At 43.4% G+C, this 23,989-nt stretch overlaps 1 protein-coding gene across 1 annotated transcript in view; it reads left to right on the top strand.

Annotated features, from left to right (window-relative positions):
* The first annotated feature begins 3,920 nt into the window (after positions 1–3,920).
* Positions 3,921–23,989, top strand: part of lrpprc (leucine-rich pentatricopeptide repeat containing) — a 120,933-nt gene continuing 100,864 nt past the window's right edge. Inside the window, exons 1-5 of the mRNA XM_052012941.1 lie at positions 3,921–4,114; positions 17,799–18,010; positions 19,204–19,326; positions 22,548–22,669; positions 23,662–23,720. Coding sequence (XP_051868901.1) covers positions 3,978–4,114; positions 17,799–18,010; positions 19,204–19,326; positions 22,548–22,669; positions 23,662–23,720 — 653 coding nt within the window. The 5' untranslated portion in view covers positions 3,921–3,977. The remainder of the gene's footprint in view (positions 4,115–17,798; positions 18,011–19,203; positions 19,327–22,547; positions 22,670–23,661; positions 23,721–23,989) is intronic.

Here is a 23,989-nt window from a genome sequence, read left to right on the forward strand (position 1 = left end):
TCGACCACAAGGCCATTGAACTGCAGATTATGGAGCGTAAGAACCTCAGAAATGGAAGAGTAGGCCACTCATCCCTTGCACCATTTCCACCAGTCAATTACATCATGTGGATCTTTTATTTTGGTGTCACTTTCCTGTATTAACCACATAGCCATTGATACCCACAATTTTGATTTCTGTTTTACATATACTCAACCACTGGTCTCCACAGCCCCCCGAGTACAGAATTCCAAAGATTCACTACACTCTTGGTGAAGCAATTTCTTTTCAACTCTGTCCAGAATGGGAGACCCCTGGTTTTAGATAGCTCAGCCAGGGGAAACACCATACCTGCATCTACTCTGTCAAGATTTGTGAAAACTTTGTATGTTTCTATGTGAACACCTTTCATTCTAAACTTTAGAGAGTACAGATCTGCTCTGCTTAATCTCTTCTCATATGACAATACTCCTACCTTCCAGGAATCTGTCTGGTGAACCTTCATTGCACTTCTTTTATCACAAGTACATTGGTATTGATATTGGTATTGGTTTATTATTGTCACTTGTACCAAGGTACAGTGAAAAGCTTGTCTTACAAACTGATTGTACAGGTCAATTCATTACACGGTGCAGTTACTTTGAGTCAGTACAAAGTGCATTGATGTAGTACAGGTGAAAACAGTAACAGTACAAAGTGTCACAGCTACAGAGAAAGTGCAGTGCAATAAGGTGCAAGGTCACAACAAGGTAGATCATGAGGTCATAGTCCATCTCATTGTATAAAGGAACCATTCAAGGGTCTTATCACAGTGGGGTTGAAGCTGTCCTTAAGTCTGGTGGTACGTCCCCTCAGGCACCTGTATCTTCTACCTGATGGAAGAGGAGAGCAGAGAAGAGAGAATGTCCCTGGTGGGTGGGGTCTTTGATTATGCTGGCTGCTTCACCAAGATGAGAGGTAAAGACAGAGTCTAAGGAGGGGAGGCTGGTGTCTGTGATGTGCTGGGCTGTGTCCACAATTCTCTGCAGTTTCTTGCGGTCCTGGGCAGAGCAGTTGCTGTACCAGGCTGTGATACATCCAGATAGGATGCTTTCTATGGTGCATCGGTGAAAGTTGGTGAGAGTCAAGGGGACAAACAAATTTCTTTAGCCTCCTGAGGAAGTAGAGGCGCTGGTGAGCTTTCTTTGCCGTGGCATCTATGTGATTTGAACAGGACAGGCTGTTGGTGGTGTTCACTCCCAGGAACTTGAAGCTCTCAACCCTCTTGACCTCAACACCATAGATGTAGACGGGTGCATGTACACCACCTCCTTTCCTGAAGTTAATGACCAGCTCTTTTGTTTTGTTGACATTGAGGGAAAGGTTGTTGTTATGACACCATTCCACTGAGCTCTCTATCTCCTTCCTGTACTCTGACTCATTGCTGTTTGAGATACGGCCTACAACGGTGGTATCATCTGCAAACTTGTAGATGAAGTTAGAGCAGAATCTGGCCACACAGTCATGAGTGTCACAGTCACACATCCTTTCTTATGTTGGGAGAGAGAATCTATCACAACATTCCAGGTGTGGTCTCACTAGATTACCATATATTTGCAGTAAAATATCTCTATTCTTTCTCTCAAATCCTTTTGCCCTCAAGGTCAACATACCATTTGCTTTCTTAATTACTTGCTGTGTCAGTATGTTAAACTTCAGTAATTTGTGTACAAGGACACCCAAGTCTCTCTTAACCTGGAATGGGATGGAATCAGAATTAAATGTGGTCATTCTAGCATTACATATGGAGGGGTGCATTACTGACAGCACTGCTATGCTATGAACCTGGTGTGGACCTCTACCCTCCCCACTGCTGGCCCTGGAATGTGGTTGAGGGATCAGCCTTCTGTTGACCCTCCCACAGCAATGAAATAGTTAAAGTTATCTCATCTCAAATGGCTTGATGTGAAGCCACCAAAACGATGTGCGACAGTTACTTGTTCGGGTAGGTGTTGGATGGGCTGGGATGAGAAAGTGGCTTCTCAGCACTGAGATGCAGGGCTCAGGGGTGCTTCCTGGCTGGTACAGAGAGTGTGGGTTTAGCTGGGGGCTGGTAGTACCTGGTCATTGGTTGGAAACTGCTGGTGCCCCCTCCCCTGTCCCCTACCCAAGTCCCAGGATCTGCACAGTCTTCTCTGTGGTAACAAGGTAAATGGGCCAGGCTGCACCTTTGAGCCAGCCCGCACCTTTGAGCCAGCCCTGTGTCTCAGTGCCGAGTGACTGCACTGCTCACCCCGGCCTACCCATCACCAGGCCTCACAGGCAGCCTCTGCCCATTGCCTGACATGTTAACACCAGATTGAGCCTGGCGGCAATGAGGTCACTGTTTCATTGTGTATTCTACTTTTTTTTGCAGCTACCATCGGGCAGGTGGTACAGAAGCCTGAAGTCCAACACCACCAGGTTAAAGGACAGCTAGTTCCCTTCAACCACTCGGTTCTTGAATCAACTGGTAAAACTCTAATCACCTCTACAGTTTAGCAAATCTATGACCACTCTGATCGCTTTGCACTAAAATGGACTTTGTTTTTTTTTTCTAATTGTGTTTTTTCTTGTAAAAATTGTGTATAATTTGTGTTTTTCTTGTGAATGCTGCTTATATGATGCTATGTGCCTGTGATTTGGCTGCAAGCAAGTTTTTCATTGCACCTGTGTACTTGTGCAGATGACAAATAATCTTGACTTTGATTTCAGGCTTTTGCACAGTATATTCCACTTCTCAAAGTACAAAACCAGGCACCAGGACCCTTATTTATAAGACCATGAGATATAGAAGCAGAATTAGGCCATTTGGCCAATTGCATCTGCTCCACCAGACTCGATTTGCTTGTCCAAGGCTGCTAACATGTCTCAGGAAGGTCTCAGGAAGATACCACCTTGGAATCACAGAATTTGAAACCATAAAATGTGAGGTGATGCCGTTTGGGAGCACTAACAAGGCTCGGACATACACCGTGAATGGCAGGGTCTGGAGGGTATTGAGGAACAGAGGGACCAAGGAGTCCATCCATGGAGCCTTTGAAGGTGGCAACCCAGGTGGACAATGTGCAAGCGGGACACAGACCTTCGTTGATCAGGGCACTGAACACATGGGAACAGTTATGCTCCAGTGCTGGTCGGTGTGGACGAGTTGGGCCGAACCTTCAGTGGTTAGTGTAATGCTATTACAGCACCAGTGACCTGGGTTCAATTCCCGCCACTGTCTGTAAGGAGTTTGTACGTTCTCCCTGTGTCTGCGTGAGTTTCCTCCGGGTGCTCCAGTTTCCTCCCACATTCCAAAGATATAGGGGTTAGGAAGTTGTGGGCATGCTATGTTGGCGCCGGAAGTGTGGCGACACTTGCGGGCTGCCCCCAGAACACTCTACGCAACAGATGCATTTCACTGTGTGTTTCAACGTACATGTGACTAATAAAGATATCTTATCTTAAGTTATAGTCAGGCCACTTCTGCGGGGGTAGTGGCTGAAACTGGTCCCAGAGCGCATGGCGTTATCCAGAAAGGAGGTTCCCCTTCTCTCCGGTGGGCTCAGGAATGAGATCCCCGCAGGCTGAGGTCAGGCCAGTGCGGCAGCGCTGATTCCCGCGTATACCGCTGCTCGGCCAACATTGAGAGGGCGGCCTCCCGGGGAGGCAGCGGGCCGTGCGTGGTAACCGGGTCACTCCGGGGAAACAACCAGCCGGCCAACCCTGCCGGCTCCACCAAATCCGAGGAGGGGGGGATCGTTCTACTCTGAAATATTAATAGAATTAAATATCAAGTAATATAAGACTAAAATGTAACATTTATATTAGTAAAATTATTCATCCAGATAGAAGTGGGTTTCTGGTAGTTTGCCTGATTTTTAAACTTCTTTAAGGAAGTTAATAGCGAATGCTCCCCGGCTGGCGGCTGGTTTGGCGCCGTGACCTTTGCCCAGCACGTGACCGGGCTCCGGCCCCTCCCCCTCCACCCCAGCAGCATGGCGGCGCTGGTCCGGGTGGCGCGGTCGGTGCGGCGGTGGTCGGTCCCGCGTCTCCTCCGCCCGGGACCCTCCCCGGGTTTCGGGCAGGAGGTGGACGGCGTCGCAGGGTGTCGGGCCGACCGCCCGTGGGTCAGGTGAGTGTGGGTGTCCGGGCGGAGGGGCTGGGAGCCCGGGGGGCGGTGGGGGTTAGGATGGTGGCGCCGGGCTGGGGGGGGGTAGGATGGTGGCGCCGGGCCGAGTGGCCGGGCCCCATTGAATGAGCTGGACGTTGGCGCCCGGACACTCCCGTCGATGGGGTTCGCCATTTCACGTCTGTAAGTTGCGTAACGTGGCCCGGGAGCCCCGGTCCGTCTGACAGCGCTGACCTTGGCCCCGGGGGCTGGGTCCCGGCATCCCGGGCTGGGCATGAGGTAGGGGTTCAACTAGCGGCGGTCATCGCCTGCCAGAGAGCCTCAGACTTGGACCTGTACCCCTTCCAGGCGAGCCTCCCCTCTTTCTCCCACCTTAGGCCCCGTACCTTCTGAAACTTTGTTCCCCTATCCCCGGGAATCAGGGTTGCCGCACTCGACCATTCTTTTTGCAGCTGCCTTTATCCGTATTTAATTCACTTGCAGGATCTGAGCATTGGTCCATTGCTAATTGCCCTTGAAGATAATGGTGAACTGCCGCCTTGAACAAGTGTAGTCCCTCCGTGAAGGTGCTACTGTCGTTGGGCAGGAAGATCCCGAATGTAGGCTTAGTAATGATGGAGCATCAGTAACATATTTCCAAACTGAGAAATTGTGCGATTTGGAGAATAGGGACACTTTGAGGTGTTCCCATTACCTCCTGTCCTTCTCCTTGGTGGTGGAGATCAGGGGTTTGAGAGGTGCTATTGGAGTAGTCTGGACAAGGATCTGCACTGTATATTGTAGATGGTGGTGGATTGAATGAGTAATTAGCAAGATTAATGGGGTATGCATCATGTGCGCTGCTTTGTCATAGATGGTATTGAGCTTCTGCAGAGTTGTTTGTATTGCACTCATCCAGCAAGTGGAGAGTATTCCATTATTCTCCTGCTTTGTACCTTGTACATAATGGAAAGGTTTTGGTGTGGGGGGTGATGTCAGGAGGTGAGTCAGTCATCACAGGATATCCAGCCTGTTCCTGTAGATGTGATCTTTATGTTTCTGGTGGTCTTCAGGATATTGGCAGTGGGGCACATGGAGATGGTAATGCCATTAGATGACAAGAGTAGATGGTTAGGTGCTTATTGTTGGAGCCTGGTACTTTGGTACATTGCCTGGTACTTTTGTGTTACTTGTCACTTAGTTCAGGTCTGGATGTTGTCTAGGTCTTGCTGCACATGCACACGGGCTGCTGAGGATTGCACATGGAACTAAATGTTGCAATTGTCAGCAAACATCCCCTCCACCACCCCCCCCCCCCCCCCCCCCCCCGGCTTCTTGACTTTATGCAGGAAGCAAGGTCCATTGATTCAACACCTGAAGATGGTTGGGCCAGGGACTTTGCCCTGAGAAACTGCTGGTGATATCCCAGGGTTAGGATGATTGTTCTCTGACAATCACAACAGTCTTCCTTTGATTCCGCTCATGGAAGTACTGTCTCTTTATGCACATTGACTTCAGTTGTATTGAAACTCTCACTGCCCTCAAACTCTCAAAGCCCTCACTGCTTTGATGTTGAAGGCAGTCACTCTCACCTCACTTCTGGAATATGGCTTCTTGATCCACTTTTAGATCAGGGCTGTGATGAAATCTGGAGTCAATTGGCAAAGGTGAAATCTATAAAACTCTGGATGCTGAAAATACTCAGCAGTATCATCTGTGGAAAAGTAAACAGTTAATGTTTCAAGTCAAAGATCTTTCATTAGAACTAGGTAGGAGAGAAAATTGGTTAGCTTTAAGTTGCAGAGAGGATGGGGAAGGGTTGGATAGGGTGAAGAAAATACCTGTAGACTGAGTCCAAATTGATAAGCAGTTGATGGTGGATAGTTCAGTGAGGAAGCTTAGAGAAAAAGAACACAGGAGCATAGATTTCTCTGCCCATAGTTCCAACTGATCTCTATTCAGCTGTATCCTTTGATGACCTTCCTCACTGTCCACACCTCTGCCAATTTTTGTGTCATCTGCAAGCCTACTAATCAGCTCACATACATTTTTGTCCAAATCATTTATATCACAAATAAGAGGTCCCAGTACTAATCCTTGCAGGACTCCAACTGGTTACAGACCTCCAGTCAAAATAACACTCCTCCACCACTACACTCTATCTTCTATGGCCAAGTTGATTTTGAATCCAATCTACCCAGTCTCAATGGATCCCATATGCTTTAATCTTCTGGATCAGCCTACCATAAGGAATCTTGTTGCATGCTTTACTAAAGCTCATTTAGACAACATTCACTGCCCTACTCTCCTCAATCATCGTGAGACCTCATTTGGAATACTGTGGGCAGTTTTGGGCCCCTTAGGAAGGATGTACTGATGTTGGAGAGGGTTCAGAGGAGATTTACGAGGATGATTCCCAGAATGAAAGGGCTTACATACGATGAGCGTTTGTTGGCTCTTGGACTGTACTCACTGGAGTACAGAAGAATGAGAGGGGACCCTCATAGAAACACTTAGAATATTGAAAGGACTGGACAGAGTAGATGTGGCTAAGCTGTTTCCCTTGGTGGGTGAGTCCAGGACTGGAGGGCACAGTCTTAGAATTAGAGGGTACCCGTTTAGAACAGAAATGAGGAGAAATTTCTTTAGCCAGAAGGTCGTGGATTTATGGAATTCTTTGCCACATACAGCTGTGAAGGCCCGATCAGTGGGGGTGTTTATGGAGGAGATTGATAGGTATCTAATTAGTCGAGGTATCAAGGGATATGGGGAAAGGTCTGGAAATTGGGGCTAGGTAGGAATAGTTTAGTTTAGCTCATGGAGCAGACTTGATGGGCCGAATGGCCTACTTCTGCTCCTTTGTCTTGTGATCGTTGTCACCTTCTCAAAAAAACTCAATCAAGTTTGTAAGACATGACCTCCCCTATACAAAGACGTGTTGACTATCCCTAATAAATCCCTGATATTTGTGAATCCTATCCCTAAGAATCTTCTCTGCTAATGCAGCCTGACCTGCTGAGTATTTCCAGCATTTTCTGTTTTTACTTTGAAATTCTTTAACCAGGAGAGCTGTGGAGAACCACCCATTATATTGAAGAAAGATCAATAGAATTTTGGATATTAAAGAAATCAGGATATGAGGTCAGCACAGAAAAGTAGCACTGAGGTAAAAGATCATCGATGAACTTACTGAATAGCAGAGCAGGTGCGAGGGACTAAATGGGCACCTACTTCAACCAAATTTCTTATGTAACCTTAATTGTTTTCCCCTCTATCCTCACACTTTACCTCCAAGCAAGTCAATTGGAGATGCAAAAATCATATGATTTATATAATGAATGTTTGACTACCAGGAATTATCTCAGGAGTGGAAACTGGAGATGAAATTCATCAATGCCCTTCCATTTCTGCAGTCTGCCTCAGATTCCTATTTGCCACACCCTTCTGTCACTCTCTCTTCTGTTTTTATTTCTCCACTTGATCATGGGACCAAAAATGGTGGGGGAAGACGGTTGGCAATTGAGGTGGATGAGCCACAGCTGTTGGGGGACAGAATCGCCCAAGGAGTGAGTAGCTGGCAGTGAAAGATCAGACTCTGTGTGTGTGTTTGTGTGTGTGTGTGTGTGTGTGTGTGTGTGTGTGTGTGTACTCACATGCTCAGTCTTTGCAGCGGAGTCTGGTATCCAGTTGTCTTGGACTTCCTTGCCGTTGGACCAAGGTCTTGCTTGGTCAATGCTATATGGTAGCTGGGTGTGGAATGGCTATCCCATGTTAAAAGATGCATAGGCATCTTCTATTGGTGGTCATGCATTATCCTTTATCACAAGAGGCGAAGAAGGAGGAGGAAGGACTGTTGGAAACTACACAAATTGGCTACCATCATCTTTTGGTACTTTTGAAATGTGGAATGGAGAGACATCTCCTGACTCAAGTACATGATCTTGGAACAAGTATGCGTTGGGTTTGTAACATAATGAGGGGGACGTTGCTGAGTAGTTGAGAGGTGGAATTGGCCTCGTGATGAGCAGATTTGAGGACCTGGAGAAAATATGTGATGAGGTTATCTTCAATATGTCATGAATGTCAAAGTATCTGGCTCAGAATCCAACTTGTGTGCTGTAGTCATGAGAGAAAATATTTTTAAGGACAAATTAATTTTGAAAAGGATTCCTGAAGGCTAAAAACACTGATTCACAGAGTTACAATTATTTCAGCTGCAGAGTCAAGATTAGTGACAAAGCTTATTAAAGATAAATATATCAATGGTTTTGAGATTAAGGCATCTTGTGTGTGAAGGATACAATTAAAAAAAAATTGCCTTTAAATATAGCTATTGCAGAGAACAGTGGAAAGTTTGATGGAAAGAAATTGTGAAGTAATTTTTTTCATCATCAATGTTATCACCACATTCTTAATTACTATAAACCGAGATCATCAGAAACATTTTCAGGACCAAACTTTTTTATTTCTCTGCAGAGATAGAGAACTCCATTTTTACCCCGACTCACTGTTGGCTACAGCTGGTCAGAGTCCAAGGGATTCTGTCTGTACATTGATGAGCTAACAGATTTATACAGTTTGAGTACGTGAGGGATGGGGGTATTCACATTCCGTGGCGATCCACAATGTCTACAGCAGTTACTCCTTAATTTGTACTACTTGTTATCCTCGGCTACAGGGACATCTGTAACCGCTTGCTGACAAGTTCTTGCCAAACAAGGACTTGATATTCATTCTTTACACATCCTGTTATCCTGATATTGTGTGTCCATACCCTTACTTCCGTACACCATCTTGTTAAGGACTTTTTAAGCTTTCTGCGGCTCTAGCTCTGAATTCTTAACCCTTTGAGCCCTTTATTTTACAAAAATCTCATCAATCATCAGCATCAGAAAAGAAGAAACACTTGAACTTTTATAGCATCTCTCCCGCCCATATCATCCAAAGGCCACCATGAAGATGGGGGGAGGGGTTGTAATTATGGAACCGTTTCCCCTCACCCTCCTTGTGTTGTTTGCCGTCTTCCTAATGTGGTTGGCCAGGTGGGTAATATTCTCTGATTCGTCCGGGATATAGATGCAGCACTGCTGCCTGATAATGGCACAAGTACCTTCCTTTTCGGCCAGTAACAGGTCGAGAGCCATTCTGTTTTGCAGTGCCACCGTCCTGACTGCCACCAATTCTGCCGTAACCACTGACAGGGCTTGCTGTGTCTTACCCCAAAGCCATTGGCGGTGTCATTAGCCAACTCTTTTAATGCGGAAACCATGTTCTCGGGCTGCTTTTGCAGTCCCATCCGGGGGAAGGCAATCATTCCAAAGCATTCTAATTCTGTAATGGCCCTCCTGCTTCTTGGGTGCTGTGGCCTATCCCCCAGCCGGCTTGCATGACGCATAAAGGGCGTCAGTACCCCAGGTAGCAGCAGCCTTTCCAATTCCGTGGTAGCCAGGGATATGCCCTATTACCATATATCCAGTAGGTCCTGTTTAGGGTCCAGGAGACTCCCTCTGTGGTGCTCTCTCCGGACACCCATTCCGTACTCTGGTTTCTTACACTCCACTTTCCCCGTCACCTTTCCTCCTTCCTGCTCCTTACACCAGCACTTGTCCACTGGTTGTGGAGCTACTTGCAGCACGGGTGGATTACTCTAACTTAAACTATACTCAGGAAACCACCATCCCTTGAAACACCCTGTCATGGAGAGTCCTTCGTTCACAGAGAACGGTGATGGGTCGTGCCATTATCTGGCCTCAAGCTGCTCGGACTGTATGGTCCCTCTTTAAATATGTATACCACTTGTCAAATTCAAGGTCTGGCGAAAAAAAACAGCTGTGGAAGCCTCTGTCTCTGTCTCATTCAGAGGTACAGGGATCAGTGGGATGCCCCCTTCTCCCCCTGCATGCATTGGTATGGTCATGCATACCCAGTAAGAGGACACATTATTCCGCCTCGCATATTCGTGGTTCAGGGATAGGAAGGTATTGGCTGGAATACTACAGAGGTATCGGTCATCTCCTTTGAGTTGGACCATTAATATCGTCAGGCCTGTAAAAGACACACAAACTAAGAGCCTGGCCATAGTCCCTTTTTTATAGTCTTGTTAACTGACTGCTGATTCTTTTGCAGTCTGTGCGGTGTATCCACCACGGATGCCCTTCAAGTTTCACAATGGTGGGTGTTGTTTGTAGAATCTGGAAGGGTCTTTTCCACTGGGGTTCCAACTTTCCGTGTTCCCAATTCTTGATCAGTACATAATCTCCAGGGCTGAGCTCGGGTGGTCGCCGTGCCTGTCAATCCCTGGGTCTGGGGCAAGTGCCTGTCATACCTGTGAATGCAAAACTCGGAGAAATTTTGTTAATTGTTCAAAATACTTTCCCGTCTCACTTCCCAACATGTGGAGGTCCATTCTAATGGGTACACCGGAGGTAGCTGCCCATGGGGTCGACAAGGGTCGGCCATAGATTATCTCTGCAGTTGATAATCCAGACCTGGTCTGTGTAGTCACCCTCACGTGAAACAATGCTAAGGGGAGTACCATAAGCCAATTTAACCCAGTATCTGCTGATAATTTGGCCAATTTCGTTTTCAATGTTCCACTAGCTATTTCTAACACCCCAGCTGCCTGCGGGTGATGTGAGCTGTGAAACTTGTTTAATCATCAGTTCCTTACAGATTTCTTCATTTATTTTGGCAATAACATGTGGTCTGTTGTCTGAGCTTAACATCTCGGGTATTCCATACCGCGGAATTATTTCCCTCAACCACCGTCTTTACCACCGTCGGAGCGGTATTATTGGTGGTCAGAATAGCTTCTATTCAGTGGCTGAACACATCTACAACTAAGCAATACTTATAGCAACGTACATGCGGAAGTTCGATAAAATCGAGCTGTAGACACGAGAACGGTCCACCTGGCAAGGGGGTTTTCCCTGGGGTACAGTTTGTCCCTTGTCCCACATTATTCTTTTTACATATCAAGCACTCCTCGGCCCTTTTTTCTGCTGCCTGACGAAACTGCGGGTGACACCCGGTTTGCAACGGATTATTCATTATTCCCTCCTTGCCAAGGTGGGTACAGGTGTGGACATAGTCAATCAATAATAGTAAAACTTGGGTGGGCACACAAACTTGGTCCGCCGGGGTTAGCCATAAACATTTCTGTGGACAATAGCGGCAACCTCATGCTTCCCATAGCTTGCGTTCAGTCTCGGGCGTCCCCCTGGAATGTACGTACAGCGTCCACGTCTGGCAGACCTGTTGTGTTTTGTACCTCAGTAATAGCTTGGAGGGATCCCCGGGGAAATCAAAAGGGCATGCTCCCCTGCTGCCTGCTTGGCATGATGATCGGCCAGGGCGTTCCCTTTGGCAACAGGATCAGTGCCACCTGTATGAGCCGGGCACTTAACCACAGCCAGTTTAGTGGGTAACTCCAAGGCTTTTTAGTAAGTTTACAGCAAATGGGGCATTACTGATGGGGATGCCCGAGGATGTAAGGAAGCCCCGGTGCTGCCATAGAGCACCGAAATCATGGGCCACCCCAAAGGCATACCAGGAGTCTGTGTAAATAGTAACCTGTTGTGAAGAAGCCAGGATGCAGGCTCGCGTAAGGGCAAAGAGTTCAGTTTTCTGTGCTGAAACCGGCGCCTCAAATGCTGCCGCTTCTTGGAGTTCACTTTCTGTGACCACCACATATCCCGCACAACGTTGCCCTCTGGGATCAACATAAGAGTTGGCATCATTGTAAAGGGTGAGATCGCCGGCAGGTAAAGGATTATCCTGCAAGTCTGCCCTGGCTGTCGTAAAGGCCTGATTTCAGAGAAGGCAGTCGTGGTTTGGTGTGGGGGTGGGGGGGGGGTCGTCCAGAAAGGTGGGTGGATTAAGGGTAGTGCAGTGAGAAAAGGTAAGCAATGGATTAATCATGGAGAAGGGGGTGTGTCGGGCTCCTCCTGTCGGTAACCCTTTAGTGGGACAGTCCCTTTTCCAGTGGTCTAGTTGGCCACAAGAAAAGCATGACCCTCGCGTGCCTGTGGATGGACGCTGGGGCCACTGCTGCATCTGTGGTGGTCTGTGGACCAAAGGGGGTCAACGAGGGCCCGGTCTCATCTTAAGCATGGGTCCTGAGCCGTAAGGGTCAGTTCTGCTGGGGTATGGCCAGTCTGGGAACTGGTCCCAGCCCCTGTCCCCCAGCTCAGGGGTGGACTCATTAGCAGAGCGTGGTGGCCGTGGTCGGGTCGCTGGTCGTTGTACATATGTTTAACAGAACATCCCTGGGGTTTGGATTCAGCACTAAGGTCCCAGTAATGGGTGAGAGCTCTGCGTATATGGTTTTGATCATTATCTGGCCAGTCCATATTATTGTTCTTGATCATATCTGCAAGTTTCGGGGGGACGCATTGCAAGAGTGTGGCATTAAACTGGGGTGACAAATTACCAGCATTAAAGGCTGTATCTCCGGCAAAGGTTGTATAGCAAAATACAAACCTTTCCCATTATTCTGGACTGCTCTCACTGGGTTTAGGCCTGCATTCCAGTACCTTGGTCATATTGACAGGTTGTTGCAGGGTCCGTTCAAAGGCTGTAATTATAGTGTCCACCTGTTGTCGGTCATGGGGATTTGCACCCTGCAGGGCCTCAAAGGTTGGATACCCCATTTGGTCCTTCCATTTTTGTTCCTCATCGGGATTTAAGATCATGCAGCAGAGGCTGAACGTGTCCTGTGGGGTTGCCCCATACATTTGAATAGTTGTCCGTACGTAATGAGCGAATTGGGCAGGATTCTGTTTCCTATCTGGGGCCTGATTCATTACCCTTTCTTGCGGTTTCCATGGAGTATAACCTTGTAACGTGGCAGGCTGGTTTTGACCACTGGCCAGTGGATTTGGTACCGTTCTGTTGGGTAACCGTCACCTATCTCTGCCATTTCCCTCTTCCTCTGTTTCATCTTCCTCAGAGTCAGTTTGTGGGTTTTAGACAGGCGAGTTTTTTTCTGGGGGCGGTCCTGCGTCTTGTCTTTTTTTTTGTCTTTTCTCCTACAGTCTTGGTAAATTTCTCAGGGATAGGGCCGTCATATTCATTCGACTCCTTAGGTGCAGACGTGGTCGTTGCTAACAGCAAGCTGGCATAACTGGGGGAAGCTGTCGTAACTGGGGAGGGCAAGGGTGGGTACAGGGGTCTGGGCATCCAATCATTATCATTTTCGTCAGGATCACTCCCCTCAAACAACATTGGTAAGCCAGACGTGGTGTTCAGATCCTTAGTTTTTAGGCGCCTTCCCATTCCTTTATTCATTTCACCTTCCTCCCTATCTCTTACAGCTTTTTTGTTCCTTTTTCCTCTTTCCTTCTTCTCCCTTTTCTTTCTTTCATCTGCCCATTCACACTCCGCTCTTAGTGTTTCCCAATCCTTATGTTTTCCATCTGTAGTGCATACCGCTATCCCTTTCTGACACACATTGTTCCTCCAACTAGTCAACATTAACTGATCCCTTCTCTCTTGAGCCTTACTTTTCTATTGGGTTATTAAATGTTTCCAGTTCTGGCCTGCGGCACGTTTCTGGACGCTTCTAATGGCCTGTTCACAAGCCTCCATGTTCCTCCCACTGGCCAAGTTTCTTCCCCTAGTTTCTTTTTTAATTGGTCGCACAATTGTTGTAATTCTCTCTGAAATTTTGGTAACTCATTACACATCAAATTTACCGGGGATCCTATCCCTGATTTGTCCATATTTCTGTCCCATACTGGTATATGTTTCGGTGAGCCTCTAACTCAATCTAGTATATAGGGCCTCTTACCCCCTTTTTGTTCAGATCAATTCGGGTCCTTTGTGGGTCTCGTCAAGGTAGCGAGGTCAAACTAGGGCGAGGGGTAACCCTGTCACGGAGTCAGTCGGAGAGAGACCAAGGTAAACTCCACCTTGTGGGCCCATCTGTCTCTGGCTCCACCGTCCAGGATCAACCACATATTCAGCCTGTTGCCAATCCCTCACTCCTCTCTTGAGACCCTGATCGCAGCGCCAAATGCTTAATTACTATAAACCGAGATCATCACTCAAAACATTTTCTGGACCAAACTTTTTCATTTCTCTGCAGAGATAGAGAACTCCATTGTTACCCCGACTCATTGTTGGCTACAGCTGGTCAGAGTCCAAGGGATTCTGTCTGTACATTGATGAGCTAACAGATTTATACAGTTTGAGTACGTGAGGGATGGGGGTATTCACATTCCGTGGCGATCTACAATGTCTACAGCAGTTACTCCTTAATTTGTACTACTTGTTATCCTCGGCTACAGGGACATCTGCAACCGCTTGCTGACAAGTTCTTGCCAAACAAGGACTTGTTATTCATTCTTTACACATCCTGTTATCCTGATATTGTGTGTCCATACCCTTACTTCCGTACACCATCTTGTTAAGGACTTTTAAAGCTTTCTGCGGCTCTAGCTCTGAATTCTTAACCCTTTGAGCCCTTTATTTTACAAAAATCTCATCAATCATCAGCATCAGAACAGAAGAAGCACTTGAATTTTTATAGCATCTCTCCCATCCATATCAGGACATCCAAAACACTTTGCATGCAATCAAGTAGTTTTGAAATGTAATCACTATTGCGTTGCAGGAATAACAGCAACTAATTTGTGCGTAGCAAGCTATCACAAAAGGCAGATGCAAGAAGCTGCAAATTGCTGGAATCTGGAGCAAAAAAACAAACTGCTGGAGGAACTCGACGGGTCAGGCAGCATTTGTAGGGAGAAATGAACAGTTGACGTTTTGGGTTGATCCTTCAACTGGATTCATCAGCAGCCTTTGCTTTCTATCACAAAAGGCAATGTGATAATGATAAAAAGTGTTCTGTTTGTAATCTTGGTGAGAGAGAAATCATCTTAAGGCCATTCCTTGGGGTAGAGAATAACTTGCTTTCACTACAGTTCTGTGGTTGAGGTCCATATGGGATCTGTATCCTCTGCCATGGGTGAGGCAGGAGTTGCTTGATGAGTTAGTAGTTGGGTAGTTTTGGTGGTGGTGTGCTTTTTGTTGTTTTCCCTAGACTTGCATGTGTCCTGACAAAGTGATTCGAAGATCTTGGTGCCATCCTGGATTGCCTATTTTTCATTTTGATTGCTTATAAGCTGTGGATTCCTATAAATTGGTGAGGTTTTTTAGAGTTTTTTTTCTAAGGAAGCTTTGAGAACGTCCTTGAAATATTTCTTCTGACCTGCTGGAAATCTTGCAGTGAAATGGAGCTTGTTTCAGACGTATGGTCTGCAAGACGTTGCATTGAAATCAGCTGTATATGATTAGAGCTTCAATACTGGGGATATTCTCCTGGCAGAGGACACTACTAGCGGTTTATTTAACCGGACAGCGGATTTGGAGGATTTTGCAGAGACACCATTGATGGTACCACTCCAGTGCTTTGAGGCGCATGCTGTAGGTATTCCATATCTCAGGAGGACAGGAATCACTGCTGCCTGAGCTTTGTGTCAGGTTTCAGGTCCTCATGATCTTGTGCTGTTTTCTTCAGATTGCTGAAGCTTGTGCTTAGACATTGGCGTTAGAGGTAAATTTCATATTGTGGACTGCTTTTGCTGAGATGTGGTTTCCCTGATATGGTCCTTGTTTTACAGGGACTTGTCATATTTGGGGATAGCATTGTGCACTGGTGATGATGGAGGATCTTTTTTTGTTGATATTTAGTGTAAGGCCTATGAGTGAATTGATGATACTTGGAGCTCGGACTCCCAGGTGTGCACAGATATGTGTCATCTGCATACAGCAGTTCAATATTTGAGGCTGGCATGAACATGATTCCGCAATGGAGGTGATAGAGATTGAACAGTTTCTCATTTAAGCTGTGAATCTTTAAGGTGAGTGAGAATAGAGTTGGAATAGTGATATAATCTTGCTCACAATTTGTGGTTGACCTGCTGATTAGAACTGTCTTGTATGGCATCATGCAGAAGACATAGAATGGAGGTGAATTTCTGAAGACAGTGAAATTGGAAAAGGATGTTCCACAATCCTCCTCCATTGACAGAGTCAAACAATTCAGTAAGATCAAAAAAGGCCAGATATATTTGTTCCTACTGCTCCCTTGTAGTTGTTGCATGACATGCCTCTCGATGGGTGGGACCCACAGCATAATTTAGATAGCAGCTTTTTGTCTACTGGGAGAAGGTGGTTGAGGAGGACCTTTGCATTATCTTTCCCTGAGATAAACACCTAGGAGTCCCTTGTGCAGTTACCAAAATCAGATTTGTCATGTTTCTTGAAATGTCTGAAGTTCCTCTCCACTGTCTTAGGTGTTCAGCTAAATAATGGCCAAGACATTGGAAAACTTGCCTGCTTTAGTGCGAATCAGCCTGATGAAAGGTTATTGACCTGAAATGTTAACTCTGTTTTTCTCTCTATAGATGCTGCCTGACTTGTTGAGCATTTCAATCATTTTCTGTTTATACTTCAGTTTTTTTTTGTGTTTTGAGTCTTTAACTTCCACTGGAGTGTTGTTGGTTGTTTGGTTTAAAATCTCATCTGATAAAAGATTCCTTCAGTTGTGCAGTGGTTCTTCATCATGACACTGGAGCTTTGGTGCTGAGTTTTGTGCTTGAGTCACTGAAGTGAACTTGAACTTGCGACTTTATTTGTGCAAGAGCGCAATGAAAAAGTACCATCAAAACATAGCTCTGACATAAATGTGCAAAAATATTGTTTTTATTTTGGATGACTACTGAAAAGATCTTTTCTCAGGCAGCAAAATACTATTAAGTAAAGACAGAGTGAGTTATATTGCATATGTTAGAAAACTTTGTACTGGCCACTCCAGTCACTTGTCATAGTAAAGCTTCCCTAGCTAACTCTTGAAATATCAAACTGCTGAGCTTATTGTCTCCATAGCTTAGTTTTTCACTGGAAAGTGCACTAGTTATTGTATAGATTTTAAGCTTGATTTAGGTAACTTGCAGACTTGGTCTTCTCTATTGCTTGTTTGTCCTTAATTTAAAGTTCTATTTACCCGTGAATTAAGTAATAGGAGCAGGATAGATGCACAAGGCTCCCAGAGACCATTCCACCATTTACTCATATTGTGGCTAATCTGATCTTGGTCTCAGTTTAACTTCTCTGCCTGTTCCCTGACTTCCTTAGAGACCAAAAGTCTGTCTGTCTCAGCTTTTGATATACCCAGTGACTTGGGTCGCATGGATCTCTTGGGTGGTGAATACCAGAAATTCTGGACACTGGGAGAAGAAACTCCTCCTTATCGCCATTGTAAATGGTCAACCTTTTGTTCTGAAACTATGCTGCCTAGTTCTAGCTTCCCTCTCGCATCTACCTTATCAAGTCCTCTCAGAATCTTTTGTTTCATTATGATTACCTCTCAAACTCAATGCATATAAGCTCAACCTGCTCAATCTTTCCTCATAATCAAAATGTCATCTCAGGGATCATTTCAGTTGATCTTTTCTGGACTGACTCCAATGCAGCCCAGAAAAGTGCTCCTTTGTGGTCTCACACCCTGCAATGTTACGCTTCATGTACAAGGGTACCCATGTCCCTATCTACAGCCGCAGCAACATTCTGCATCTCTTCCCATTTAATCGATACTCTGCTTTTGTCCTCCCAACCAAGGAGATTCTATGTGGCTAAGAACATATCAGTGTCATTTGTGATGATGTATTTGTATGCAACCGATTAAAACTGTATTTTTTTTTAGCCTTTCTAGACCTCTCTTCAGCAATGTGCGTTTGTGTGGAGTTGCCACGGTACAGAGGACACTTACCAAAGATGAACCAAGTGCAGCAGTTCGAGCTAAGCAGGCTGTGCAATTTGACTGGGCCTTGAATAAGCTTGATTCCTCTGTTCGGAGAACAGGTCGCATCACAAAAACCTTGCTGTTGAAAATTTTTCATGACATCTGTCGAACAGGTTTGTTTCTATTTACAACACGCGCTTGTGACGTTTAAAATCGAGAAATTCATTCTTAAAAATGTTTGCTTTGTTTCCACAATCTTCTTTGGTCATTACTGAACTACATAGTTTAAAATAATTTAAAACCAAGTTGATTAAGGATTCTCAGTTTATCTTTCTGTCCTGAATATGGTAAGATTTATGAAGTTATCTCATGGGTCATCAGTTACTTATTCAAATATATTGCTGTATAATTTGCACTACCCTCTGCCATTCCTCCCTTTGAGCTTGAGCTGATTGTGGAATCTGCATTCCAGATCAGGTCCACGTGGGCTAAAAACAGTTGTAAAGCTGAATTTTTATTGAATCTATTCATTGATTTGTTTCTAGTTTAATTTGATTGCAGCCTTTTGATGATCATCCGAGTGTGATTTTTATATATATATATATAATATATAAAAACATACCTGGTGGAGCGGTGACTGTAGCTGAAATAAGTTAAGGTTTTGTTACTTAAAAGGTTAAATAGAGAAATAGACATCAGAATCGCTGTTGATTGATTGTGGGCAGCAGTCAAATTATGCAGTTAAATTCTTGCCAGTTGACCTCAAGTCTGCATTAATAGCTTAAAACACCTTGCTTGTATAGCATCTTACTCTAAATTTACTTTACCTTAGATCAATGAGGACTTGTGATGTGGAACTCTTTCCTCTGCAATTTAAACATAAGCTCCCATTTTCTAACTAGTTACTTTATTAGACCATATCCATTTAAATACAATTAGTGTGATAACTATCTTCCTCTTATCCCACACAAGAATACTTAATCAACTCTCCTCTGAAATAACTATGTAACACAAAGCTAAATTATTGATTTTGTTTTTAGTTAAGTGACAGGCAACGCATCATGAATCTTCCAGGTGACGACTTATCATTTAGTTAACATTTGACACCTGTGAAATGAGAACTGGTATTGCAGAAAATGTATATGATCCCAATTTTGAGAAGACCTTCTGGTTTTCAGAAATGTGATCTTGGGTTGTCATTCCACATAGAGCATGGATTTATTTGTGAAGTGGATGTAATGGGAATTTAATTCTTTTACCTGTTGTCACTCATTTGAATTTCCATTTGCTGTTTCTTCCCAAATGATATGCTGTATGTTTTTTGCCTTATTATACGATTTTTAATGTAATTTTTAAAAAAAAACAGGCTGTCCTAGTGGCAATCAAGCCTTGCTCCTGCTGCGTAGCTGTGGCTCCTTGCTTCCAGAAATGCACTTGCCTGAAAGAACAGAATTGGCTCACAGAATCTGGGACAAGCTACAAGAACTGGGTATGGGCATGCAAAGTCTTGCTGTTAACTACTTGCTGTTTGCTTATGGTTGATTATGGTCAATTCCAGCAAATAAATGAGGGCAGTGTAAAAATATATAATTATATTTCTTCGATTGAAAGATTGATGTATTAATTGAACAAGAGGCAGCAGGTGATACATTGCACAAAATTTTAGCTGCTGAAAGACTGCAAGGACTTGAGAATTAGCAGCTGGAGTGTCTGGAGCCTGCTCTGTCATTCAACAAGATCATGTTCATATCTCGAACTTGTTCACTTAGCTTTTCAGTCCTTAATTCAGTTGCTATTCAAAAGGCTGTTAGTTGATGTCCGAATGTCCATGGTGCTCTGAGGTACAGAATTCTGAAGATTTAGAACCCTTTCTCCTTGGTGTGAAATGGCAGATAGTTTGCTCTTGAGTTTTGGAAGATCCAGGTAGGAAGAAGATTGATGTGCAGATTGCTGAAATTTTACGTTAGTTTATTTATTGTGAAGATTGTCAAGGAAGCTTCAAAAGAAGTATAATAGAGAGCAGCATGTAAAGTCTTGAAGCCTGGTGCTTGGCAGTGATCGTTATTTGTTCTTTGACAACATTATTCATGGTGTGCTTTTAAGGTTTTGGTTAAGAATTCAGGCAAAGAATGACCTGGATTTTGTGGTCAGCAGTGAAGGAGCCATATTTCCTTTGTACTTCGCTCATAACTGCCCACTTTTTTTTAAAGTTTTAGTGCTACAGCCTGTAGTATTTAGAGATCATTTATGGTGTGGCACATTCTTCATGGGATCTTTGTTAAGTGTAAGCTGGTGAAGTAACAATGTGGTTTTTTAATCAGAGTGAAAGAATCCTCATTTCCAATTGGTATAATTTAGCATTTTTAATTAATTGTAAAATTACTAACATAACACACAATAAGGATAAGGAAAGAATGATGGGATTATAAGAAAGAAAGCAGGAAAATTTTCGTTCTATTTAGACCTTCAATAATTCAGTTCTGGAGGACTGAACCAAGTTCACCTGGCAAAGAAGATTAAAATTTGTTTGTTCTAACAAAGATATAGTGCCATTTAAAAATAACTTGCTTGTGAATGCATCATCCCTAGTTTCCTCTGGCAAATTTAGTGGGTAAAAGGTATGGCAACTTCATGCAATTAAATGGATTTCCTGAAGAAATAGGGAGTCGGCATCTGGCCCCTTGTGTCTGCTTTGTTATTTACAAAATTCATGCCTGATCTATCTCTCTCTCCACCACCACTTAAGTATATCAATGGCATGATTTGCTTAATATATTAAAAAAAAATCAATATTTGTCTTGAATGTATTGCACCTCCAGAACACTCTTGGGTATAGAAAAAAACAAAGATTCACCATTTTCTGAGAAATTTCTTCTCAACTCTGCCCTGAATGGGGGAAACTATTTTAAGGTTGCCATCCCTGCGTCAAGACATGCTAGCTGGGGGAGACATCAACTCTGCATCATGTGCCATCAAGCCCTATATAAATGTTGTACACTACAATTAAATTGCTTTTAATTTTAAACTCTTCAAAGTACAGAACCACTCTGCTTAATCTTTCCTGATCACAATTCTGCCATACTAGCCCATTTGAATTCCAAGTTTCTCAGTGAGATCACAGTCACGGGATGCATTTGTGGAGGAGCAAGGCAGGCTGGAGATTTTTACATTTAACTGCACCTATATGGACTCAGGAAGTTGCTATTCACTTTGATCCATAATAGTGATGAGTGCTATTAGCTTCGCTGTTAATCTTAACGCAAAATCCAAGCCATAAAAATTTTAGGCATAGTGCATTTTTTTTTGTTTTCGAGTTTGGCCAGTGAAAATCACAGTCTTCCAGATTTAATCTATTTTGCAACAGCTAAACATCGTTGTGACAAATTCTATTTTCGATTGTCACAAGTCTGTTCATTATCTCACAAATGTGAAATATTGATGCTGTGAATTTATCCTGTTTTACGGTGTATGGGCATGTAAGCTAAAAGATTCCTTCCATTTCTTTTGTGTGACTATATCTAAAATGGCAGTAGCTCCAGGCAAGTTACTATATTCATAAACACTTCTGAAAAAATATGAAAAATCTGGGTGGCAGATAGATTATATAATTCATTTGTATTGCTCTAAAGCCACAGAAATATACTTTGTAACCATCCATGTCGTTTCCTTGATTTGAATTGAATAAAAAATCGAGTAATTTATTGAGTTATTCTGCCAACAGGATGTTTCGTCTCAAACTCTGAGAATAAATTGCTTTCACATATTGCAGTCACATTTATTGTAGAATTTCTGAAGCTGTTAATGTCATCAGTATTTAACCCATTGGCTTAATTGTCATACAAGCTCATAACTAGCAGTGTTAATATTTTTCCTAATTGGGACCGGAAAGCCTAACATAAAAGACGAGGAATGGAGTGCTTTTAACAACAATTGTGTATCTGGTCAAAACGAGTTTGCCAACCATATCTAAATAACCATCCTCAGCTGTTTCTAACAATTTCTTGGGAGATGCTTGCACTGTGGTGCATTTTAACCTTCACGTTTATAGGATCACAGCAGTCATTGCTTTCTCTGGAACCTGTAGATTTCCAGGACTTAAAAATAAAGAGTAAATTTAACCATCTTTATTGTCAGAATTAATGTTGAGAGTAGGAATCCACCAGTGATCATTTATGAATTGATTTACAACACTATCTCTTGGAATATAACAAGTTGAACTTAAAACTTAGTAACCACTTAGAGCAGAGAGGAAATAATGAGCTTAATCATTACCTTCAATTTTTATTGTAATTCTTGATCATTAAGATGATTAATGTTAGCGCAGAGAAATGGAGAACTAAATATTATTTTAATCATATTAGTCAAGTGCAGAAACATTGCAATCACAGTACATCTTCTTCCCATCTATCCCAGAAGAGCACAAGCTTTTTTTTATTACCCAACTAAGCAATTTTAGTGAGATTTTGATCAGAACTGAATTAATATATGAGAGTAAGCCCAATGGGAATTGAGTTGAGCTAGCTTAAGTATGGAAAGTGGAAAACCTTTACATTTGGAAGGTGAAAGATTTTCAATGCATTGTTTTGGGCTAAATTTGGTACCGTGTTCCAAAAATTAAAGTTTTACGTGCTAAACTGTGCAGATGTAATTATTATCAGTAATTAAGGATCAAAGTGTGCTGTTTTCTTACCAATAGTCTTTGATACTTAGGTGCTGCTTATGATGTGAGCCATTACAATGCACTGTTGAAAGTCTACCTTCAAAATGAGCACAAGTTTTCACCAACTGATTTTCTGGAAAAAATGGAATCTGCAAATGTGCAACCTAATAGAGTGAGTTAATTGCCCTGTTTACTATGGTTTCAACTTTGCAATTGCTATTTTGATTAAAGCTGTAATATTTATTGATATTAAAAGTGCATGAAATATGCACTTAAGTGTCATATTACATGAGTTATTGTGTTTTTCCTTTTTCTCGTGTAAAGGATACCTCCACCACTCCATTGAAACCCCAGCTTTCCCAAAGTGTCTTGTGTACATATGACAATAAACTGCTATTGATCAATTTGCTTAACAAACTTTTGTAATTAATTCATATTTACATGGAACATTAGAATATAGAACAGTACAGTATGGGACCTTTGGCCCACATTGTTGTGCCGACCTATATAAACACCTACTCCCTGATCAATCTAACCCTTCTACACAGCCCATAACCCTCCATTTTTCTTATATCCCTGTGCCTATCTAAGAGTCTTTTGGATGTCCCTACTGTATCAGCCTCTACCACCACCCCCGACAGTGTGTTTCAGGCAACCACCACTCTCCGTATATAAAAAAAAGCCTACCTCTGACATCTCCCCTAAACTTTCCCTCCCGACCTTAAACTGATGTCCTCTGGTATTGGCTGTTGCCACCCTGGGGAAAAGTTGCTGGCTGTCCACTCTATCTATGCCCTTCATAATCTTGTACACCTCTATTAAGTCACCTCTCATCCTGCGTTGTTCCAAAGAGAAAAGCCCTAGCTCACCCAACCTTTCCTCATACGACATGTTCTCTCATCTAGGCAGCATCCTGGTAAACCTCCTCTGCATCCTCTCTGAAGCTTCCAATCCTTCCTTTAGTGAGGTGACCAGAAATGAACACAATACTGGTCTAACCAGTTTTACTTTCCAATTTGAGTGCAAAATGAGATTAGTGATCAAATTGCATGTTCAGATATTTTTAACTAGCTTAGTCTTTATGTATAAAGGAAAAAAAGAATGTATTTGTTGCAAATTATTGATTCTTTTTATTTTATATACTCTCCTCTCTTCAAAATACAGGTTACCTTCCAAAGATTGATAACAGCATATTGTAATGATGGAGATATTGAGGGTGCAAGGTATGTTTTTTAAAACAATTTTTAATGTGCTGTAAGTTGTGTGCTTGGGGAATGCTAAAAATGTTTTGTCTTATTTGCATAATAAACCAAAGTTTTAAGAGTAAGGTTTCAATATTTTTATAATGAAAAGGCAAGACACAAAACAACAGTTGTTACTTGGTTCCGACAAGTCTATATATTGCAGAACATGAGAGACATATGAGTACTTTGAGCATGCCTCCTGTGTGCTTCATCTGATAACAGTGGTGGAGATATTTTAATAGGAATTT

This window comes from Pristis pectinata, chromosome 3, assembly GCF_009764475.1.
Source record: "Pristis pectinata isolate sPriPec2 chromosome 3, sPriPec2.1.pri, whole genome shotgun sequence".
In the NCBI taxonomy this organism is placed as follows: Eukaryota; Metazoa; Chordata; class Chondrichthyes; order Rhinopristiformes; family Pristidae; genus Pristis; species Pristis pectinata.